The following is an 18702-nucleotide window of genomic DNA, read 5'->3' on the forward strand; positions in this document are numbered from 1 at the left end:
CAAATGGTGGAATGACTACAACAACTAAGCAGGTCACAGGTCTTTCTGGGGCTCCCTGATTCCCTGATCTATAAAACAGGTGTGGAGTAGATCAAAGTTCCTTCTGTGAGCTAAATTCTGCAGAGCTCCAAGACCTGCAAATGCTCCTCAGCAGGCAGAGGAAGTGCTGCACTTTGGTGGAACTCAGTTGCACTGCCTTGTGCTGAGAGTGCCCGCTCTGCATTCAACCTATAAATACACCCCAGGGTCTTTTTCCTCACATGATTCTAAGTACTGGGAACGTCAGTCACCTGGGGCCAGGCTAAGCCAGGAATGGCAGGAGATGAGCACTGGCTGAGGAACGGTGAACTGGAGATAACCCAAAGCCTGACATTATATTAGCCTTAAATGGAAATCCACCCAGATGGCAACGGCACCTCAGAATTGGGTAAAACAAAAGAACACTGCGAAGGAACACAAGGCTATGTGTTTCTGGGAATCTGGAACAAGATTCCTAACTTTGGTTTGCAGAGTCCTAAATAAAAAGATGTCCTGATGCATTTATTTTGAGCAGCGGGTAATCTTTCTAGTATCGGTGTCTACTTTTAAATTTTGGAAATGGGTGGAGAATTGAGAACGCTGATTCTGAGGTCTCTCAGCCTTCCTGTCCCCAGGTCAGGTGGCCTCTCTCGCTGGCTCTCCTCCTACTCACAAGAAGAGGCCTCGGGAAGGCACAATTTTCTCATCACTGCATGACACAGGAACCCCCACCCCCTATCATGCTGATAACCTCAGAGACTCAGAAATCCCAGCTAAAATTAACTTCATCTTCACATTTTCGGCACAACTTGATTCTACATGCCTTCCTTTGTTTCGTACTCTTGGAGCTTCAAGTAGGAGGGAAAAAAGATGTCACTGCTTTCTTCTCCAATCCCCCTTCCTCTCCATTTCCCCAAGGGACTGGGAACAGAAGAAGGAGAGAGGTCAAAGAAGAGATGAAGAGAGGCAGGGGACAATCCGGGGAGACAACAGAGGAGGAAACTGAAGAGATGAAGGAGGAAGAGGAAAGGGGAAATGCGGGCTGTAAGTGGGGCTGAGGGAGCTGGGGAGGTGGCCCAGAGCTTGCACTTCAGTCCTGGTGCCTGAGGACTCGGTGTCCCAGTCCCTCACAGAGAGCCAGGACAACCTGAGACTCAGCAGGTGTGCACCAGAGTACATGTGGCTGCTGGCACGCAGGAACATGATTTCCTAGGACAATCTCAATTTTGAATATTCTATTCTGGAACATCAATTAATTTTGTGTGGACTTAGCCTCTGTCTCCCACACCCATTCCTCCTCTATGGCTCCCCAAGTGTCTCTATCCCTGTGTGCGACAAGGATGCCCAAGCCAGGGAGTCATTATAAGTCCTGCCCCCCTGGCAGCTTCCCAAGAGAGGCCTGAAGGGCCCCACTGGGAAATCGCTTTTGCTATCAGAGACTGTACTGACAGGCCAGAGAAGGGAATGGTGAAAGGCAGGGATTTTGGAGTAAGGCTGCGGGTGCTCAAAATCCAGCCTGCCTGCTAACGGAAGTGTGATCTTGGACACACCACCTAACCACTCTGTTCCTCAGTTTCCCAGGCAATAAAATGGATAACAGTAGCTGGCTGGGAAGGGTATGGTGAAGATTACAGTTCATCCATGTGAAAAGCACACAGGACAGTGCTTGCCACACAGCACGTGCCACACCAAGTGCTGACTGATATTTTACCATCTACAAATCGTAGATTCACTGAATCATACAATTTTGGACCTCAGCATCTCTGCAGTGGGAACTAACTGAGGGATAAGAAGATAACAAAGGGATAAGAAGCTAAGTCCATGACCTCATTTTACAGACAAGAGGTAAAGGCCCAGAGAACTGAGGGGGCCTGACCACCAGCTTTAGAGTCACGAAGGGCAGGGAGATTGCAAGATAAAACACAGGCTCTGAGCTCCTCCCCAGTGTTTCACTGAGCCAATACACCAAATAGCCTTGTTATTTTTTTGATGCAGGGTCTCACTGTGTTGCCCAGGTCAGAGTGCAGTGGCATGATCACAGCTCACTGCAACCTTCACCTTCCAGGCTCAGGCAATCCTCTCCCCTCAGCCCCGCAAATGGCTATGACTCCAGGCATGCGCCAGCATGCTCAGCTACTTAAAAAGAAATTTGTTTTTGTAGAGATGGCGACTCACTCTATTGCCCAGGCTGGTCTCAAACTTCTGGCCTCAAACAATCCTCCTGCCTCAGCCTTCCAAAGTGCTAGGATTACATGTGTCAGCCACAGTACCCGGCCAGCCCAATGAGATTTTCTACTCTGTTTAGTTTGACTACTTAGTTATTTCAGTGGTTTATTGAAAACTGATCTTTGAGATGATCTGGTTGATCAGGGGAAGCAGTTTCAATATAGGGTGGCCAATATTTAGTAATAGTTATTATTAAACTATTCCATACGTAACTACTCATGTGTATAGGTAGATTTTCTAGGCCATGGATGCAGTGAAAAAAAAAATCTCAAGCTGCCATTCACCCTTTCCTCTTTTTTGAGGGGATTGAGGGTCCTGACAGAAGCACAGAAGGCAGTTAGAATTTGACAACATGATCAGTCATGGAAGCGCCCATCCTTCATTTGTAACAAACACATGTTAAAGGATCCCTGAACTGGGAGCACCTGCTGGGAATCTGTAAGTGTGGCAGAAGCTGAATGGGCTGCTTGTTTCAACCACTTAGGTTTGACTTTTTTTCCTCCTATCATTTCAATTCCATAGGTATTCAATTGTCAGCTGTTTGCATGGGAAGGAAATAGGATAACTCAGTAGTTACAAGTTAACTCTTTTAACCATTTTTTTTTTGGAGGCAGAGTCTCACTCACTCTGTCACCCAGACTGGAGTGCAGCGACATGACCTCAGCTTACTACAACCTCTGCCTCCTGGGTTCAAATGATTTTCCTGCCTCAGCCTCCTGGGTAGCTGGAACTGCAAGTGTGCACCACCACGCCCAGCTAATTTTTATGTTTTTAGTAGAGACAGGGTTTCACCATGTTGGCCAGGCTGGTCTCAAACTCCTGACCTCATGCCATCTGTCCACGATGGCCTCCTAAAGTGCTGGCATTACAGGAGTGAGCCACCATGCCTGGTGGTAACTCCTTTAACATAGATCTTGATAGAATCCCAGCAGAGAAAAGAAACTTTTAGCAGACAGAAGGACCCTTTTAATATAGGAAATCAGATCATGTTACTCTTTGGCTCAAGATGCTGTGATGACTCTCAACTTAACCTGGGCTGAAAAAAGGTCTAAGTTCTTCCAACAGCTATGAGTCCCTGTGTGGCCTGGCTTCTGCCTCTGCATCCTCTGAGCATCCCTCCCCTTGGTTAGTCAGCTCCAGCCAAGTGTCCTTCCTAAAGACCTTCCACTGTGCCAGGCACGTCCTCACCTTAGGGCACTGGCACAGGTTGTCCCCTCTGCCCAGAGCGCCACATGGTTCATTCTCACCTCCTGCAAGTCTCTGTTCAGATCTCGTCTTCCCAGTAAGAACCTATTCAGCTCTGCAGCCTGACCTATTACCCTGACAGCCCCAACACTCCATCATCCGCAGCCTCTACTTTTTCCTTTTCTCCCTAACGTTGATCACTTTCTAGCCTACTGTGTGATTTGCTCATTATTATGCTTATTATTCACTGCCTGTCTGCATCCTGTTACAATGTGAGTTCCAGGACAGCAGACAGCCTGGTCTGTTTTGTCCTCAGATGAATTCCCAGTGCCTGGCACACAGAGGGACCCTGTAAATATCTGTTGAATGAATGAGAGACTTGCTAAAGTACTAGTAGGATGGCAACCTCAAACGAAATTTTGTTGGCCTGAGTAACAAATGGCCTCCATTTGCAGTCCCTGTTCCTCTTTCCGTAGCATGAGCTTGTGTTTCTCTCTCCCTCTCAGAACACCTCCCTCCTTAGACCTCAGTGTGGTCTGGTGCCTTTCCCATGTATGCGGGGCAAGGCTGAAGTGCAATTCCCCATGACCACTGCCCTTATCACAGCTCTCTGGCATAGTTTGGCAGCCCCACCATGGGCACTGAGATGAGCTTCTCTCACTTTGCCTGCTCAGGAAGTGGACGTGGAGCTGACTTCTTGGCTGTCTGTGGACATGTGTGCATGGGCTTTTACAATGACTGACACTTCGCTACCCTGGCTAAGCAGGAAAACAGTCCCAACCACTCCCTGTGGGCAGTAGGAGCTCTTGTGTTTCCAAAGCTGAGGATCTGAGTGGGGTTCGTTCTGCAACACAGCTGGGGAGTTTTCAGCAGCCCTAAGGTATCAGTTGAGGATCGGGGCTTTGCCTCAATTCTCTCGGCACTTGTTAGCACCTCCACCACAGGTGGGTGGGGATGAAACTCTAGTCAATTGGCAGCCTTACTCATTTGCAGCTCCCGTGACTGAGGGGGTGAAACCTGGGGTGAAACTCAGGGTGGAGAAACATTTTTGGATTACATTTATCCCTGCTATCTCTACCTCCATTACTGCAAATAAATGAAATGGCTATGAAACAAGACTCCCAAAGCAAGATAAAAGGAGTCATGTATTTCATTTAAAAAAAAAAGAAGACCTTTTTTTTTTTGTCTTGCTCACCAACTCTTGTGTCCATGATCTCATCTCTAAAGACCTGAAGTTTTAATAGCCCATAATTACTTAATAGTTCCAACTTTACCATTTTGTTCTCAGCTTTAAGTGCCAGATAAACATGTTGTTTATTAGGGAGAGAGCCTAAATTCATAGAAAAACCAAAATAGTTTGAGAATTTCTTAAGTGATTCCTGTTTTACAATTAAAGTCACATGAAAGAAGGAAAAAGTGTTGAAATACTAAAATATGGTTTCCTTTCAGAAGCCTGTGTGTTTAGAAACTCGAACTTAAAAATTTAAATTTCAACATGAGTTTCAGGCTTTGCACTGTAATCCAATGTGTTTCAATGCTAGCAATTCTCAGCCAGCACGTGGTTGGTGAACCTTGAAACCTTACTGATATTGATACCGACACCCGATGTTTGTTTTTTTCAGAAGCAGTCTGACTCTGCTGCCCAAGCTGGAGTGCAGTAGTGTGATCTCAGCTCTCTGTAACCTTTGCCTCCTGGGTTCAAGCGATTCTCCTGCCTCAGCCTCCCAAGTAACTGGGATTTGGGATTACAGGCATGTGCCATCATGCCTGGTTTTTTTTTTTTTTTTTTTTTGTACTTTTAGTAGAGATGGGGCTCCACCATGTTGGCCAGGCTGGTCTCGAACTCCTGACTGCAAGTGATCCACTTACCCTGACTTCCCAAAGTGCTGAGATTATAGGCATGAGCCACTGTGCTTGGCCTGACAACCACTTCTGATCAGTGTGGAAACTCTATTTTTGCTGTGGTTGAGGAGGTACTGTTTGGCCCTGTGTTTAAGGCAGGACTGGAAGAGCTGAGCTGGTGAGGGGTCCTCAGAGGAGAGGTGGATCAGGACAGAAAGGGAGCAGGAGTGCAAGACAAACAAAGTGTGCAAAAAGAGTGATGAGGCCCTGGGCCATGTCAGTCAGCACCCAGGAAGAGGGCAGGCTCATGGGAACGTGGAGCACTCAGGATGGAGTGGCTGAGCCAATGGGCCATGACCATGAAAGCTGTTTGATCCTCTCAAGGATGCCACAAGAAGTCTAAAATCAAAGTATGACAATATGATTTAGAACCACTCCTCTAATCTTTGATGTTAACATGGGGGGAGAATGTATTTTTAACCCTGCAACGTATCTTAGAGTTGGAATGTGATTCCGAGTCTCCAGCTAGAAACTCAATAAAAAGAGAGAAAACATCAAACAAGACAAGGAAGAAATAGGCTTCTGGATTAAAAAGAAAAAGAATGAACAAACAAAAAAAACCCATTTTGATCCCTGCTGTACCTACCTTGTAGCGAGGCCTGTAAGTCTTTCATATTTTGGTCTAAAAGCTGAGAAGGAAGGAAACCTGAGCCTGTCTGGGGCTTTGGGTCTGGCTCTCCCAGGGCCACAGCAGGCGCTGGCTCCTTCACTTGGCCATCCCCAAACACAGCGGCCCACTCTTTGCTGAACTCGCCCTCTTCCAGGGAGGAAGCACTGAAGATCTCACTCAACAGCAGCAGGTCATCTTTGTCAGCACCTTCAGGTTCCGAGGTCCCTGCCGCTGGTCCCAGGCAAGCTGATTGAAGTAACAGAACACAAAACATCACCACAGGGGGCTCAAGCCCTCAGGGATCAATGCTGTGGGGGCTGGGAAGGGGGCGACTGGGTGATGGCGAGATTTAAGAAAAAGGTAATCAAAATGTAAGTTCATGCCATTATAATAGCCTCTCTTAAGATTTTATAGAATTAAATTTCTAATCCCATGCTCCCTCATCCCCTGTCCTCCAAAGCAAGTTCAGTTGCTGGGCATCAGACTCTACGGTTTTGGTTTTCCTTAATATAAAAGTGAATTTACCAAAACATTTCTCAAATATGAAACAAAGCCAAGACTGAAAACATGTTGGAGATCTTAGTTCCTTGTTTGCATAGCTTCCCGAATCTTCCCACGCAAGCCCTCAATCCACATTGCCTGGGCTGGAGCAGCAGCATGCCATGTGGCAGCCTGTCCTGCCACCCAGGATGGGGAGAGAACCTTCACCATGCCCTGGCCCAGGGCAAGACAGGTAAGGGAGGATGTCCAGAAGCTCAACAGTGCCCAAGAGAGGCATCCTTGCTTCCTTCCCGCTTTGCCGAAACTCCATTGCATGAAGCAAAGGAAAAGTCGGTCTTGTTTGCCTGAGTGTCCTTTGCAGTGATAAAATAAAGGGGAAAGAGGCTGCAGGTCAGGGAGCTTCAAAGGCCAGAGACACAGTTCTGGAGGGTTGAAGTGAGCACTGGATCAGAGGGGAAGCCTCAGGTCCACCCCTTCACCGCTATGTGATTTCAGTAAAATCCTGAGACCCTCGCCTTGAGCCTCTGTTTGCTCATCCATAAGGTTATCACATTAATAATGGCCACCTCAATGTTATCAGGAAGACCAAAAGAAACACACCTTAAACTAACTGCCTTTCCAGAAGGAAGGCTTTAAAGAAGGCAGCCGTCCTTACATTAGGAACATTGGCAAAATAGTGAATATTGAATACAAGTAGCATTACTATCAGTAATCTTACACCAAGTCCTTTCATTGGGTTTATTACATATTTTGAGAACCAAGAACTGATGGTTTTATGAACTGCAGCTTTGTTGTGGTATATAATTGCCACTTGGAAACTACAAACATTTTTCTTGGTAATTCATAAAGAGAAGAAAAAAATCATGATTTATATATTTTTTCTGAGCCATGCTGCAATTCTGATATGGTTATATCAAATGAGATGACCAGGTTTTCTTCAAATATATAAGATAATTAATAAGCAAAGGCTTAAAAAAGAGTAAAGTTCTCTGTGTTGGCTTTACTGGACCTATTTTCAATCACACTTTACATAAAGATCTAAAGATGAAGGGGATTTCTGATGTGCTGAGCAGACAGGATCAGGGAGGGGAAGAGTCTAGTCACTCTCATGTTACTGTGGTTTAAAAATAGTGGCAAAACATCATTTTAGTCGGACAACTATCTAATTTAAGCATTCTTATTGTTTGTGTTATCACAGAAATCCTCACTGAGATATAACCTGTAGGGGTTGTGGGTGAGAAGATGGGAAAGATGGCATTTTTGACAGGCTTCTGAATCAGTGTGATGTTAACAGGGTAGTCCAGAAACCACATGAACCTGCACATCGTGGGTGAGGCAGGACTGTGAGGTCAGGCAGGCAATACACCTCTGTGAATGAAGAGAGGGGCTGAAGGAAAGAAAAGCAACTTTTGCAGCTCCAGATGTGTCCATCAACACCTGTATCTATGCATGCTTGAATGTATATTAACTTTAAAAAACTCCACACTTCCTAGTTTCAATTGGAATTGGAATGCCCAAACCATTTCTCATGGTTTACTTTTTGCCCGGACCGAAACCAGGTAATTACTGGGCCAAACCTATTTTATTAGAACCAAGTCAAGTCAATGTGTAGCCCCTGGAGGAGCAGATAATTTCAAATGCACCTTGAAAATGATGGATGTTCCTTCTACAGTCGCTTTATACAGCCCTCCCCTAAGTCAAACCCTGGGGGAGGCTTCACTGCTTTAGTATAGATATCTGTCCAGGGAAGATCATCATTAACATTAGCAACAACAAATAATAAACTGTAAACCTTCTAAAAATAACTGCAGACTGCGATAGCTCTATCTTTGTTTTTACTGTTTAGGTTTTGTGCTATGGTGTTTATAAGGGACTTTGGTGGTTTTTGCTAACTCAGCATCCCTTCCCTTTGCTTCTTCAGTTTTCCCTTTGGGGAAACGCTTTCTCCATGTGATCCTGGTGAGATGCTGCTGGAAATGCCTCGTTACCCGCCACCCCAGTGAATGAGTGTCTGAGGCTGGCCAGAGTCCTCCATCCCCCAGGGATCCCCCAGGCGATGGTGATTGGCTCAGGGATGGACACATGCTGGACACCTCCCTGAATTTGGTATATAGAAACTTAATGGAAGACGGCCTCTCTTTATTTGGGATTCCAAGCTCTAAAGATGCAAATTCAGGCTTCCAGTGATAATGAAGTCAACCCATAGAGGGAAACAGCCTGAAGAGGTAGAGGGAGAATCCTGACAATACTGTCTAAGACCCTGGATCCAGCTTTGCTTGAAGCCAATTCACAACTGAGTGTTCCCATTACATGGATCAATACATTATTTTTCATTTTAACAATTTAAACCTAAACTATTTCAAATAGGGTTTTTCTATCACTTGCAACCAAAAAACTTCTGACTAATACCATATCCTATTCAACTCAAACTTTTTAATGACAGAAAAGAGAAAAGGACCCGTGGTGAGGATATTGCGTACAGCCAGTTCTAAATACAGATTTTGCTTATACCGAGGTCTACTATTGAATTTAGCCTTTTATTTAGCTTCCTGGTTATTCAACGGTTAACAGGCTACACAGTGCACATGTTCTCTTCTAAGAGAACTTACTACTTGCTAAAAGCAATGAAACTGGCACTGGCTTGAACCATAAAACACAAAACCTCCCAATTATTACACTGATAATTAAGATGCTTAAAATTATTACACATAACTCATAAGAAAAATCTAATTACAAGAAGAAAAGGATGGGTTCAGGTCTGTAACCAGACAAGTTGAGACTTGAGAAATAACTCTATAGTCAGTTGGCTCTTGAGCATCATGCTATCATTTTCTTTGAAAAAAAATTCAACTCAGCTGAGAGAAAATGGAGACACATGCAGAGATGTGATAAGCTGTTTGGCAGAAACTCTAGTAATAAACTCCTAACTGGAGTCAGGGCTTCCACCCATGCAGACGTGGATTGCTTCTGGCTAATGGTGCCCCAATCCTGCTTTTGTCTTAAAGAATGAACAAGGGTTGAGGATCTCTCAGGTGCCAAACCCACAGATGGCACTCCAAATTCCCTCTACTCTTTTGCAGGCTCCCAAGTCTCCATGTTTACTTTCTTATCAGATAACCCAACCACAGACGCTGCTGCAAAAATAAGAGCCAACAGACATGACGTACTCACATCCTCACCTGTCTCCAACTCCATGACCTTGCATGCATTCCCTCTCCTTTCTAAGATAAGCCCTCTCCGTGCCCTCCCCTCCTTCCTGAAGCCTGCTCTGTTCCCACCATTATTCAGATCCGCATCTTTAGTCTTTCATTCCTCAATGCTGCTTTCCCCTAGCTGCAGGAGATGTGTGCCTATCTCAACACTAATCAGCCTTCACTGGATGTTGCTGTCCGCCGTCCCCTCGCTCTTTCAAGTTACTGTTCTGGTTTCTTCTTCCTTCCACAACCACATACTCTACTCTGGCTCTACTCTTTTCTTAGCTGCCTGTAATTAAGTTCCTGCGCCCACCCTACGCTGAAGTAGCTCTCTTGAAGGTCAGCAGTGAGATCCTCATGGCCAATTTAAATACTCTTTTCCCAGGCCTTGACCCCGGCAGAATCATTTGTACCACTGCCTGGACTGGAAATGCTGCTATCTCCTGGGAGTCCCCACGAGGCGGCTCTCTTGGATGACCTTCCAACTCCCTGACAGTACCTTCTCCACTGCCTCCTCCTACTCTGGCTGCCCTTAAGCTTTCATGCCAAACCACCACGCCTTCCCTACATTCTCTAGAGAAGATCTTTGCTATTCTTAGCGTACCAATGTCACCTCAGAAGGTTCTCCAATCTCTACCTCCAATTCCAAGTTCTTTCTGGAACTCTGATGACAAATTTGCGTCTGGGAGCCCTTCTGTGATTGCCCATTGGTAAAGCTGCTGGTGCTCCATAGAGGAACCCTCTTACTGCGTATCTTTGCTTAGTCTGTGTTATGGTTTGCATATCTGTCCCCTCCAAAACTCAGGCTGATAGTTAATCCCTGTGTGCAGCATAGAGAGGTGGAGTCTTTAAGAGGTGACGGGGTCATGAGGGCTCTGCCTTCATGAATGGGCTAATCCATTCATGGATTTATGAATTAATGGATTATCACAGGAGTGGGACTGGTGGCTTTTCTAAGAAGAGGATGAGAGACCTGAGGGAGCATACTCGGCCCCCTCAGCGTGTGATGCCCTGAACTGCCTTGGGACACAGTAGAGTCCCCACCAGTAAAAAGGCCCTCACCAGATGTGGCCCCTGGGAACCGGACTTCTTAGCTTCCATAACTCTAATATATAAATTCTATTTCTTTCTTTCTTTTCTTTTTTATTTTTAAGAGATGGAGTTTCACACTGTCATCTAGGCTGGAGGGCAGTGGTGTAACCATAGCTCACTACAGCTTTGCAGCCTCCTGAGTAGCTGGGATTACAGACACATGCCACCATGCCTGGCTAACTTTTAAAACTTTTGTAGAGATAGGGTCTCGCTTTGTTGCCCTCTTGGTCTCAAGCGATCCTCCTGCCTTGGTCTCCCAAGGTGTTAGGATTATAGGCATGAGCCCTTTTCTTTATAAATTATCCAGCTGCAGGTATTCTGTCATAAGCAACAGAAAGCAAAGTTAGACAGGCCGGATGTGAGATTACTCACGTTCTCAGACATCTTCAATGGCTCCCCTGACTACTGGGTAAAGTAACACTCTGTCTAGTGGTATTCAGGACCTCTACAGTCAAGCATGAATGCAGCCCTTTCAGCCATCCATCAACACAGCCATCTGGAAAGCCTTCAATTCGGCAAAACTTCTCAATTTGCCATTGCTCAAACATATTCTGGGAATCTGATGATTTCTCCCAGTGAGAAAAATCACACTTTTTTTTTAAACAAACAAACAAACAAACAAACAAACAAACAAACAAACTATTGGGGATCTTAGGGATCATCTCCTCTAACTCACTTTACAGGTAAGAAAAAAGACACCCAGGTTAAATAACCTATCCAATGTCACAAAATTTATTACTTAGAGACCATCTGGCTAGGGACCCTGACTCACAGGTCAAGGTGTTTTCTCACTGTAGCACTCTGCTTTTACTTCAGAACCTATTGAGGGTCTCATGTATAAATTAATACTTAAGCTTTTGTGAAGTGTTGAGGGTTCCTAAGGTCAGATGGCTCCACTGGCAGCCAGACACCATGCAGGCACCATGGCAGAAAGGCTGAGATGACAGATCCACTCAGCATGTTTGCCCTGTACTGCCCAAGTTTTCAAAAATAAAAACCCATGCCCCTGGGAGAACATTCCCTAGGAGAACTGATCCTGAACCAATGAGTAATATCTGTGTGAAAACTCACAGAGAGAGGAAGCTCTTTTAAGTTCAGACACAGTGTGGGAAATTGGTGACAGCTCACTCAGGTGGTATTTTTGAACTCATACTGAGTTTCATGACCTCAGCATAAATTAGGAACACAGAAGATGGAAGGAAACAAAACTACATAGACCAAAAACGAGAGCACAAGAAAGCTGGCAGATAAATGTCACTGAATTTACCTTCATCTGCGTGTGAAACAGGAAGACTCCATCTCTCTGGTTTTCTCCCTTGTCCCCACTCTAGACATTATGACTAATTGTAAAGGCCACACACTTGCAATAAAACCCCAAACACCAACACTATCCTCATATCGCCCAAAGAGAGTAGGGGCAAGATTGGGAGGAAAACACCTTACGAAAATAGCTAACAAGAAAAACATATTCTATATTATAACAAACTGCACTTGTTTGGAACTCAAGAACGCTGTCTCTAAGAACTTCCCTCTGATGAAAATGATATAGATTATAATAAGAACAGATAGAGGAAAAACTACTCCTACTCTCTGAAAAAAAACAAACCAGTATTTGACCCTGAGTAGGCACTAAAAAAAATTCTTGTTGATGATCGCCAAGCTTGCTACTCCATTTCAGCAGTAGATCTTAGCAGACAAATAATCTTATTGAAAAACATAAAACCTAGGGTAAGGATAAATATTTACAGAAATCTTTACAGAAATCTTTTTTTTTTTTTTTTTTGTTTATTACAACAAAACATGCACTGCTCAATGATTTTTTTTGTGTGTGTATGGTTTTTTTTTTTTGAGATGAAGTTTGCTCTTGTTGCCCAGGCTGCAGTTCAGTGGCACGATCTCAGTTCACTGCAACTTCTGCCTCCCAGGTTCAAGTGATCCTTCTGCCTCAGCCTCCAGAGTAGCTGGGATTACAGATGCCCATCACCAGCCTGGCTAATTTTTGCATTTTTAGTAAATACAGCATTTCACTGTGTTAGCCAGGCTGGTCTTGAACTCCTGACCCCAAGTGATCTGCCTACCTTGCCCTCCCAAAGTGCTGGGATTACAGGCATGAGCCACTGTGCCTGGCCAAAATCTTTATAGGGGTAAATCTAGAGAAAACATTACAGGCTACATAGTGATCAGCTAAGAACAGTATTTGGTTAAAAAAAATGTACCAAAGCCAGCAGTACATCCCAGGATGCTGAGGAAGACAGAGAGGAGGGAAAGCTTATGAGAAAAGATAAGGAGCTTAGTACTTGCTGCTTTGTATGTGAGGAAGCAGACAGATCCCTAGTCAGTAATATATGGATAACTGCAGGAGACAATTCTGAGTGACTCAGGAGGAACTCAGAGATAAACATGTATGATTGCTGTGGGCTAGAAGTTTTTACCCACGCCTAGGGTAGCTATTGAATGAGCTATTATTCTGACATGTAACCACAGTTTAGAATCACAAGTCTAGAAGTAGTAACCAAGAAAGTAGCAGGAGGTAAACACTTTATTTATAATACAGACAATTAAAATTGTTTTAATTGGCTCAGTCTTAACCTAGCCTTGAGAGGGATCTTTTGCGTTAGGCCAAGTTATGAGACTTAGGTGAGCTGAATTCATTGAACTCTCTTCTGCTTTCTAACACCACTTTTTTGTTCAGGTGTCTGATATTCATTTTTCTTGGCCCAATTCTGGGAAATGCAAAGACTTCTCCATGTTATAATAATTAATGAATGCAGGTCAGATTGCCACATGTGGTTAAGGCAATTTGAGAGCTATTTTCAAGTGTCTCAAAATGTCACTAACTTTCTTTTTTACTTAATACAGTTTTATAAACTGCAGTCAAATGTTGGTTTTCCATTACATTAGCTATTTAGCAGGAGAAAGCCAATGTCATTAAGACACTGAATGGAGGTGATTTGCTGGGCAATGGCTCTTTGAGAATCGCTGCTGTTGTCATGAGCGGGCTGCCTTTTGATAACATTGTACCACGGCTTAGCCATTACTTGTCTAACAGAATTACCACTGGGAGTGAACCGGCCCCCAAGCAGCAGGGTGCTAGAGCTTATCACCCCCCAGTCCTATAAAGTCAGCCATCCCTGGATTAAGCTCTTTTTATTTTTTGACTGTTTAATGTCATGCATATCGTAATCAGCATTTTAATTCAGGATTTGGGCCTTCCGGCAGTTTTCCAAAGGGCACACATTTTGAAGACAACAAATTAATGAGTGTTCTTTTCTTCAGTCACTACAAGTTCTCTGTGCACTGAGAGAATATTTTTATTCTAGTGACCACATTAATATTTAAGCCAATGCTATCCTATGGGTTGACGACGTAGAAGCCGAGGCAGACAGTGGGGCAGCCCTACTCATGCCTGAAGAAGGGCTGTGGGTTGGCAGTGATAAAGAGAAAGGAGAAATTGTGTGACATTGCCTTTAATTGAGACAATGTGTAACTCAATAATTCTACCTGAGAACAACTACACATTTTAGGGACCAGCACATTCATATCTCTATTCTTAGAATTATATTGAGTACTCAAAAGAAGGGGTATGGACTGCTAGTCTATAAAACTAACAAATATCATAACTGTAAACCAATGAGATATGAACGTTGTTTAAATAAGTAGACAGTGTAAATCTCATTCAATGTATCTTGGCAAATGCTTTCGTGGAAGTTTATAAAAGTATACATCTATCGCAGTCTGTGGCATTTCTGATTTAATTCTGTAAAGAAATGCTTGACTACTGGGTTAGGGTTGTACCATTACTGCCAAGTTACAAAAACATTAAATTCTAAAGCCAAGAATGTTTTTTTGTTTTTAAGAAAGAGGGAAACAGAATACAGAATCATATTTGCTGTGTCTGGGTAAAGAAACACTAAGACACACTGGGGGATGGGAGTATTAGAATAGGGAGGGGTTGAGGAAGAGGAATGAGAGTGAGGATTCTTTTGCCGTGTATTTTTTAATTATAAGTTGGCCTTTGTCCTTATGTGAATGTACTACCTAGTCAAAAATCAAACATTAAAATAATAAAATTAAAGAAGGTGATAATAAAAGCAAAGAGCAAAGTATATAAATAACATGTTGGGACTAAAAGGAATAACAACATTCCTATCAAAATGAATTAAACCATGTGAAGGATTGTAAATACATTTGTTAACTGGTAAGCCTTGTTGAAACTGGGTGGTGGGTATCTAGGCTTTTTCTATTATTGTCTTTACCTCATTTTGGTACGAATAAAGTATTTATCCCCTCCAAAAATAATTTATAAAAGACACCTTTATTCTGTCAAAATAATCTGTTCTTAAGCCAAGGGGAAAATGTTTTTACAAAAATGGACACAATGGCAATCTGCATTAGCTGCTTATTACTTCCACTACCTGGTATGATTTCAATATTTACAAATGATTAGTCATTTTGATAAAATATGCATGGACATTCACACAATACTGTACAATGTGCTACCTGTAGTAAGTAACACAGAAAGCAGATATCTGTCCTCAAGTTTGTATCCCTAAGCCCTGAAAACAATGCTAGAGGTGTGGTGCCTTTCCACTTTTGAAAAAACTTTAACCAATGTCCTCTGTTTTCCTGAGATTTTCTTCTTCACACACTTTGTAAATTAAATCAACATCAAGCCCAGACTGGACTGAGTTGTCTGCCCTGGTTGACTGGGGCCTGCAGGGTGACCTCAGCCAATTTGTAGTCCCATGAGAAACCTGTAAAGCCTGGGCAGGCTGCAGGCCAGCCACCAGGGCATGGGATGCTCTGGAGTTTGGCTCCAAATTTCAGGGGTATTTTGGACTCTTGTTACATCATTAAAAGGAAACCCTCAGTCAGATAGAGAGCTAAGGCTATAAATAGGCGGAATGCTCTCAATGTCTTAGGCTCACTTAACACTATACATGTCTCACCGAAATCTATGGTTCTGGATTCTCTTTTGGGAGGTTATTTCATAAGTGATTTTAGGTTTGGTAATTTGCGTGTGGGATTTAACTAAGCAAACTCTCCCTCTGTATCTACCTATGGGTCAGCAGAGATGCAGCACAGTAAAACAGCCAGAAAACATGACTACTCTTACTATCTCAATTCATGACCATTTGATACAACCCGGTGTCAGAGACCATCAAGTGCCCCTTACACACATGATCTCCAATTCTGACAATAACCCACCAAGGCTGTTGCTATTGGTTCCATTTTACAAATGAGAACAACTCAGGCTTAGAGAGTTTAAGTATGAAGCAAATTGCTTAAAGCCATACAGACCATTTATGTTAAAACCAGTTTTTAAATCCACATGTTTGATTCTGAAAGTCATGTTTTTTCAACTATAGCATGTGACCCCTGATATAACTTTTAGCTGTAGTAGTTTGAACATTATGAAATTCATTATACTAATGATGACAGACCACACATACTAGTTTGTGCGTGGGCATATTTAAGGTCATTTATAAAGACTGTCACCCAAAAAACTTTGCTTTGGAATGCAGAACTATTAAAAAGATTCACATTACATTTTCTTACATGTAAAAGAGGAATTTTAAAAAATCAAACAAATCATAATCCCAAAGAAACACATAAATCTTACCACCTTCTTCAGGTTTCATGTCTAATAGTTCATCTATGGGTCCTTTAGAGAGGAGGAAAGAAAACAAAATGAGTCAGTTTCCTTTGGTGAGGAGTTTGAGTCAAATAATTAAAATTGAGTAGCTTTCCTTAATCTAGATTACCTGAGCATGCAGTATGTGTAGAGCTTTTGTCTAAGGCAGATAAAATACTTTTTCCATCTTCAGCTGTAATATAACATGTGCAACTGGTTACCAACAACTCGAAATGGTGTGCATGTTCATACACTATTGCAGTGTAAGGTAAATGTACAGCTTCAGGAAGCAATGGGATCTAAATAGTCACTCAGGCAGAAGTAGGGGCCCTCAGATTACATTGGACTCCTGCTACTGGCCCTCAGAGAATACTGAATTAGTAGCACTGAATCTTTGCTTTGTTTGGTAGATAACCTGAAAATTACATGACATCAATCTAGTAATTCTCCTTCCATGGACAAGTGTATGACTTAAGTAATTGACTATTACTTGATGATGCTAATGAACTTCAGCCATATGGGGCTGGCTAAAATAAAAAGATTATTAAGTGAAAGAAGTCAACCTGAAAAGGCTACACATTGTATCATTCCAATTATATGACATTCTGGAAAAGACACAACTATGAAGACAGTAAAAAGATCAGTGTTTGCCAAGGGTTTGAGGAGAGGGAGGGATGAATAGGTGGAGCACAGTGGGGTTTCAGGGCAGTGAAACTGTTTTGTATGGTCCTGTAACGGTAGATACATACCCTTATACATTTATAATACCTACAGAATGTATAACACCAAGAGTGAACTCTAATGTAAACTAGGGACTTTGGGTGATACTGATGTCAGTGTAGGTTTACTGACTATAACAAATATACCATCTGGTATAGGATGTTAATAGTGGGAAAGGCTAAGTATATGTTGGGAAAAGGGGTATATGGGAAATCTCTGTACTTTGAGCCCAATTTTGCTGCGAACGAAAAACTATTCTAAACAATAAAGTGTGTCTGTGTGTATGTGTTTGTAATAGAACAGCCTTAAAACTTGATTTGCTCATATGTTCATTAGCCTTCCTGCAGGTCCCAGAATCAAAGAAATATGATACATCATCACAATGGATTTTCTTCTGTGCATATATAAAACAAGATGATCGATATTTACAATCACAAAATATGGAAATACCACGAGCAATTTTATGCACAAGGAAAGAGAGAAAATTTGATTCCCCTGCATTGTCACATATTGTATGAATATATAATTTATAGAGATTTATAACTTGCATACAAATATAATAAACTGCAGTTTATGTTTTTCCACAGAATCCATGTTTTCCTATCCAATTATCTTGACTCTGACAACATTAGTGATTCGTGCTGTGGGTACATTGAGGCTGGAGGGCTCAGATCCATACAGAGAGAAAGCTCTTCTGTGGCCAACGAGAGCAGGCCCAGCTGCTCCCTTTCTCCTTCTGCCCCTCACTCCCCCTCACGCTCTGGAGCACGGTTTCTCTTTCTCCAGGTCCTCCCGGGCCCATAACCTTTGCTCAGGCTGTTTCTTCTGCTTTGACGAGTCTTGCCATGACACTTGGCTTGGGTAGTTCCCCGATCTCCTCAAAAAGTTGTGTCTTCCCCATTACACGTCCCAAAGCCCTGTACCTCTCCCTTGGAGCTCCCACCAAAGTTGGAGCTGCTGGATTACTTGTGTAACAATTAGATTGCCATCTGCTTCCCCTTTTGATGGTTAGCCCCATCCTGGAAGGGACTGACTATGTCTTATGCACCACTGTATGCCCAGAGCCCAGCACCATGCCTGGCACAGAGGCAACTCAATAAACATCTATTGAACAAATGAACAAGTGCATGAGTACTTGCAGTAAATGTGTACATGCATGAATGGATGACATGAAGCAAGCATTAGAGGCAAAAAAGTGAGTCTTTTGTTGTTGTTGTTGAAAGGCAGATAGGAGAAAAGCAACTAGGAGGAGAAGCAAGTGGGAGGAAGGGCAGAAGGAAGACAGAGGGAAGGAGAAGAATGGAGTAGAGGGGAAGTTCTAGAATCTGTTTTGCCTCCTCCTATTTTCCAGGAAGTTGCCATAGCAGAGGGCGAGGCAGGAAGAGGTGGCTATGTCCCCAGCGGGCTCAGGCTAAACAGTGTTGGGGTAATTTTAGTTCTCCTCATTAACACCTGTGAAACATTCCCCCGCATCTCCGAGGAGCCTGAGTGCCAGTGAAGTGCTTGGCATGGCTTCACATTGGTTCTACCACAATCTATCAAATCCTCTACCCCTCTGTGAGGTGAAGGACCAATGAAAAAACTGGCAGTAACAGCAGGAGACAGAAATAAATAGCTGA

At 43.1% G+C, this 18702-nt stretch overlaps 1 protein-coding gene across 18 annotated transcripts in view; it reads right to left on the reverse strand.

Moving 5' to 3' along the window:
- Nucleotides 1-18702, reverse strand: part of ICA1 (islet cell autoantigen 1) — a 158250-nt gene that overhangs the window by 9122 nt on the left and 130426 nt on the right. For 11 of the 18 annotated variants that reach the window (XM_017525204.2, XM_017525200.2, XM_017525206.2 and 8 more), the window contains exons 11-13: nt 16494-16556; nt 16352-16393; nt 5918-6187 (exon numbers count right to left, since the gene is read on the reverse strand). In XM_017525204.2, the coding sequence (XP_017380693.1) occupies nt 5918-6187; nt 16352-16393; nt 16494-16556 (375 nt within the window). The remainder of the gene's footprint in view (nt 1-5917; nt 6188-16351; nt 16394-16493; nt 16557-18702) is intronic. The other 7 variants (XM_037737310.1, XM_037737311.1, XM_037737306.1 and 4 more) reach the window with 3 other exon arrangements.

The sequence above is a fragment of the Cebus imitator genome, unplaced genomic scaffold (genome assembly GCF_001604975.1).
Source record: "Cebus imitator isolate Cc_AM_T3 unplaced genomic scaffold, Cebus_imitator-1.0 Scaffold37, whole genome shotgun sequence".
NCBI lineage: Eukaryota > Metazoa > Chordata > Mammalia > Primates > Cebidae > Cebus > Cebus imitator.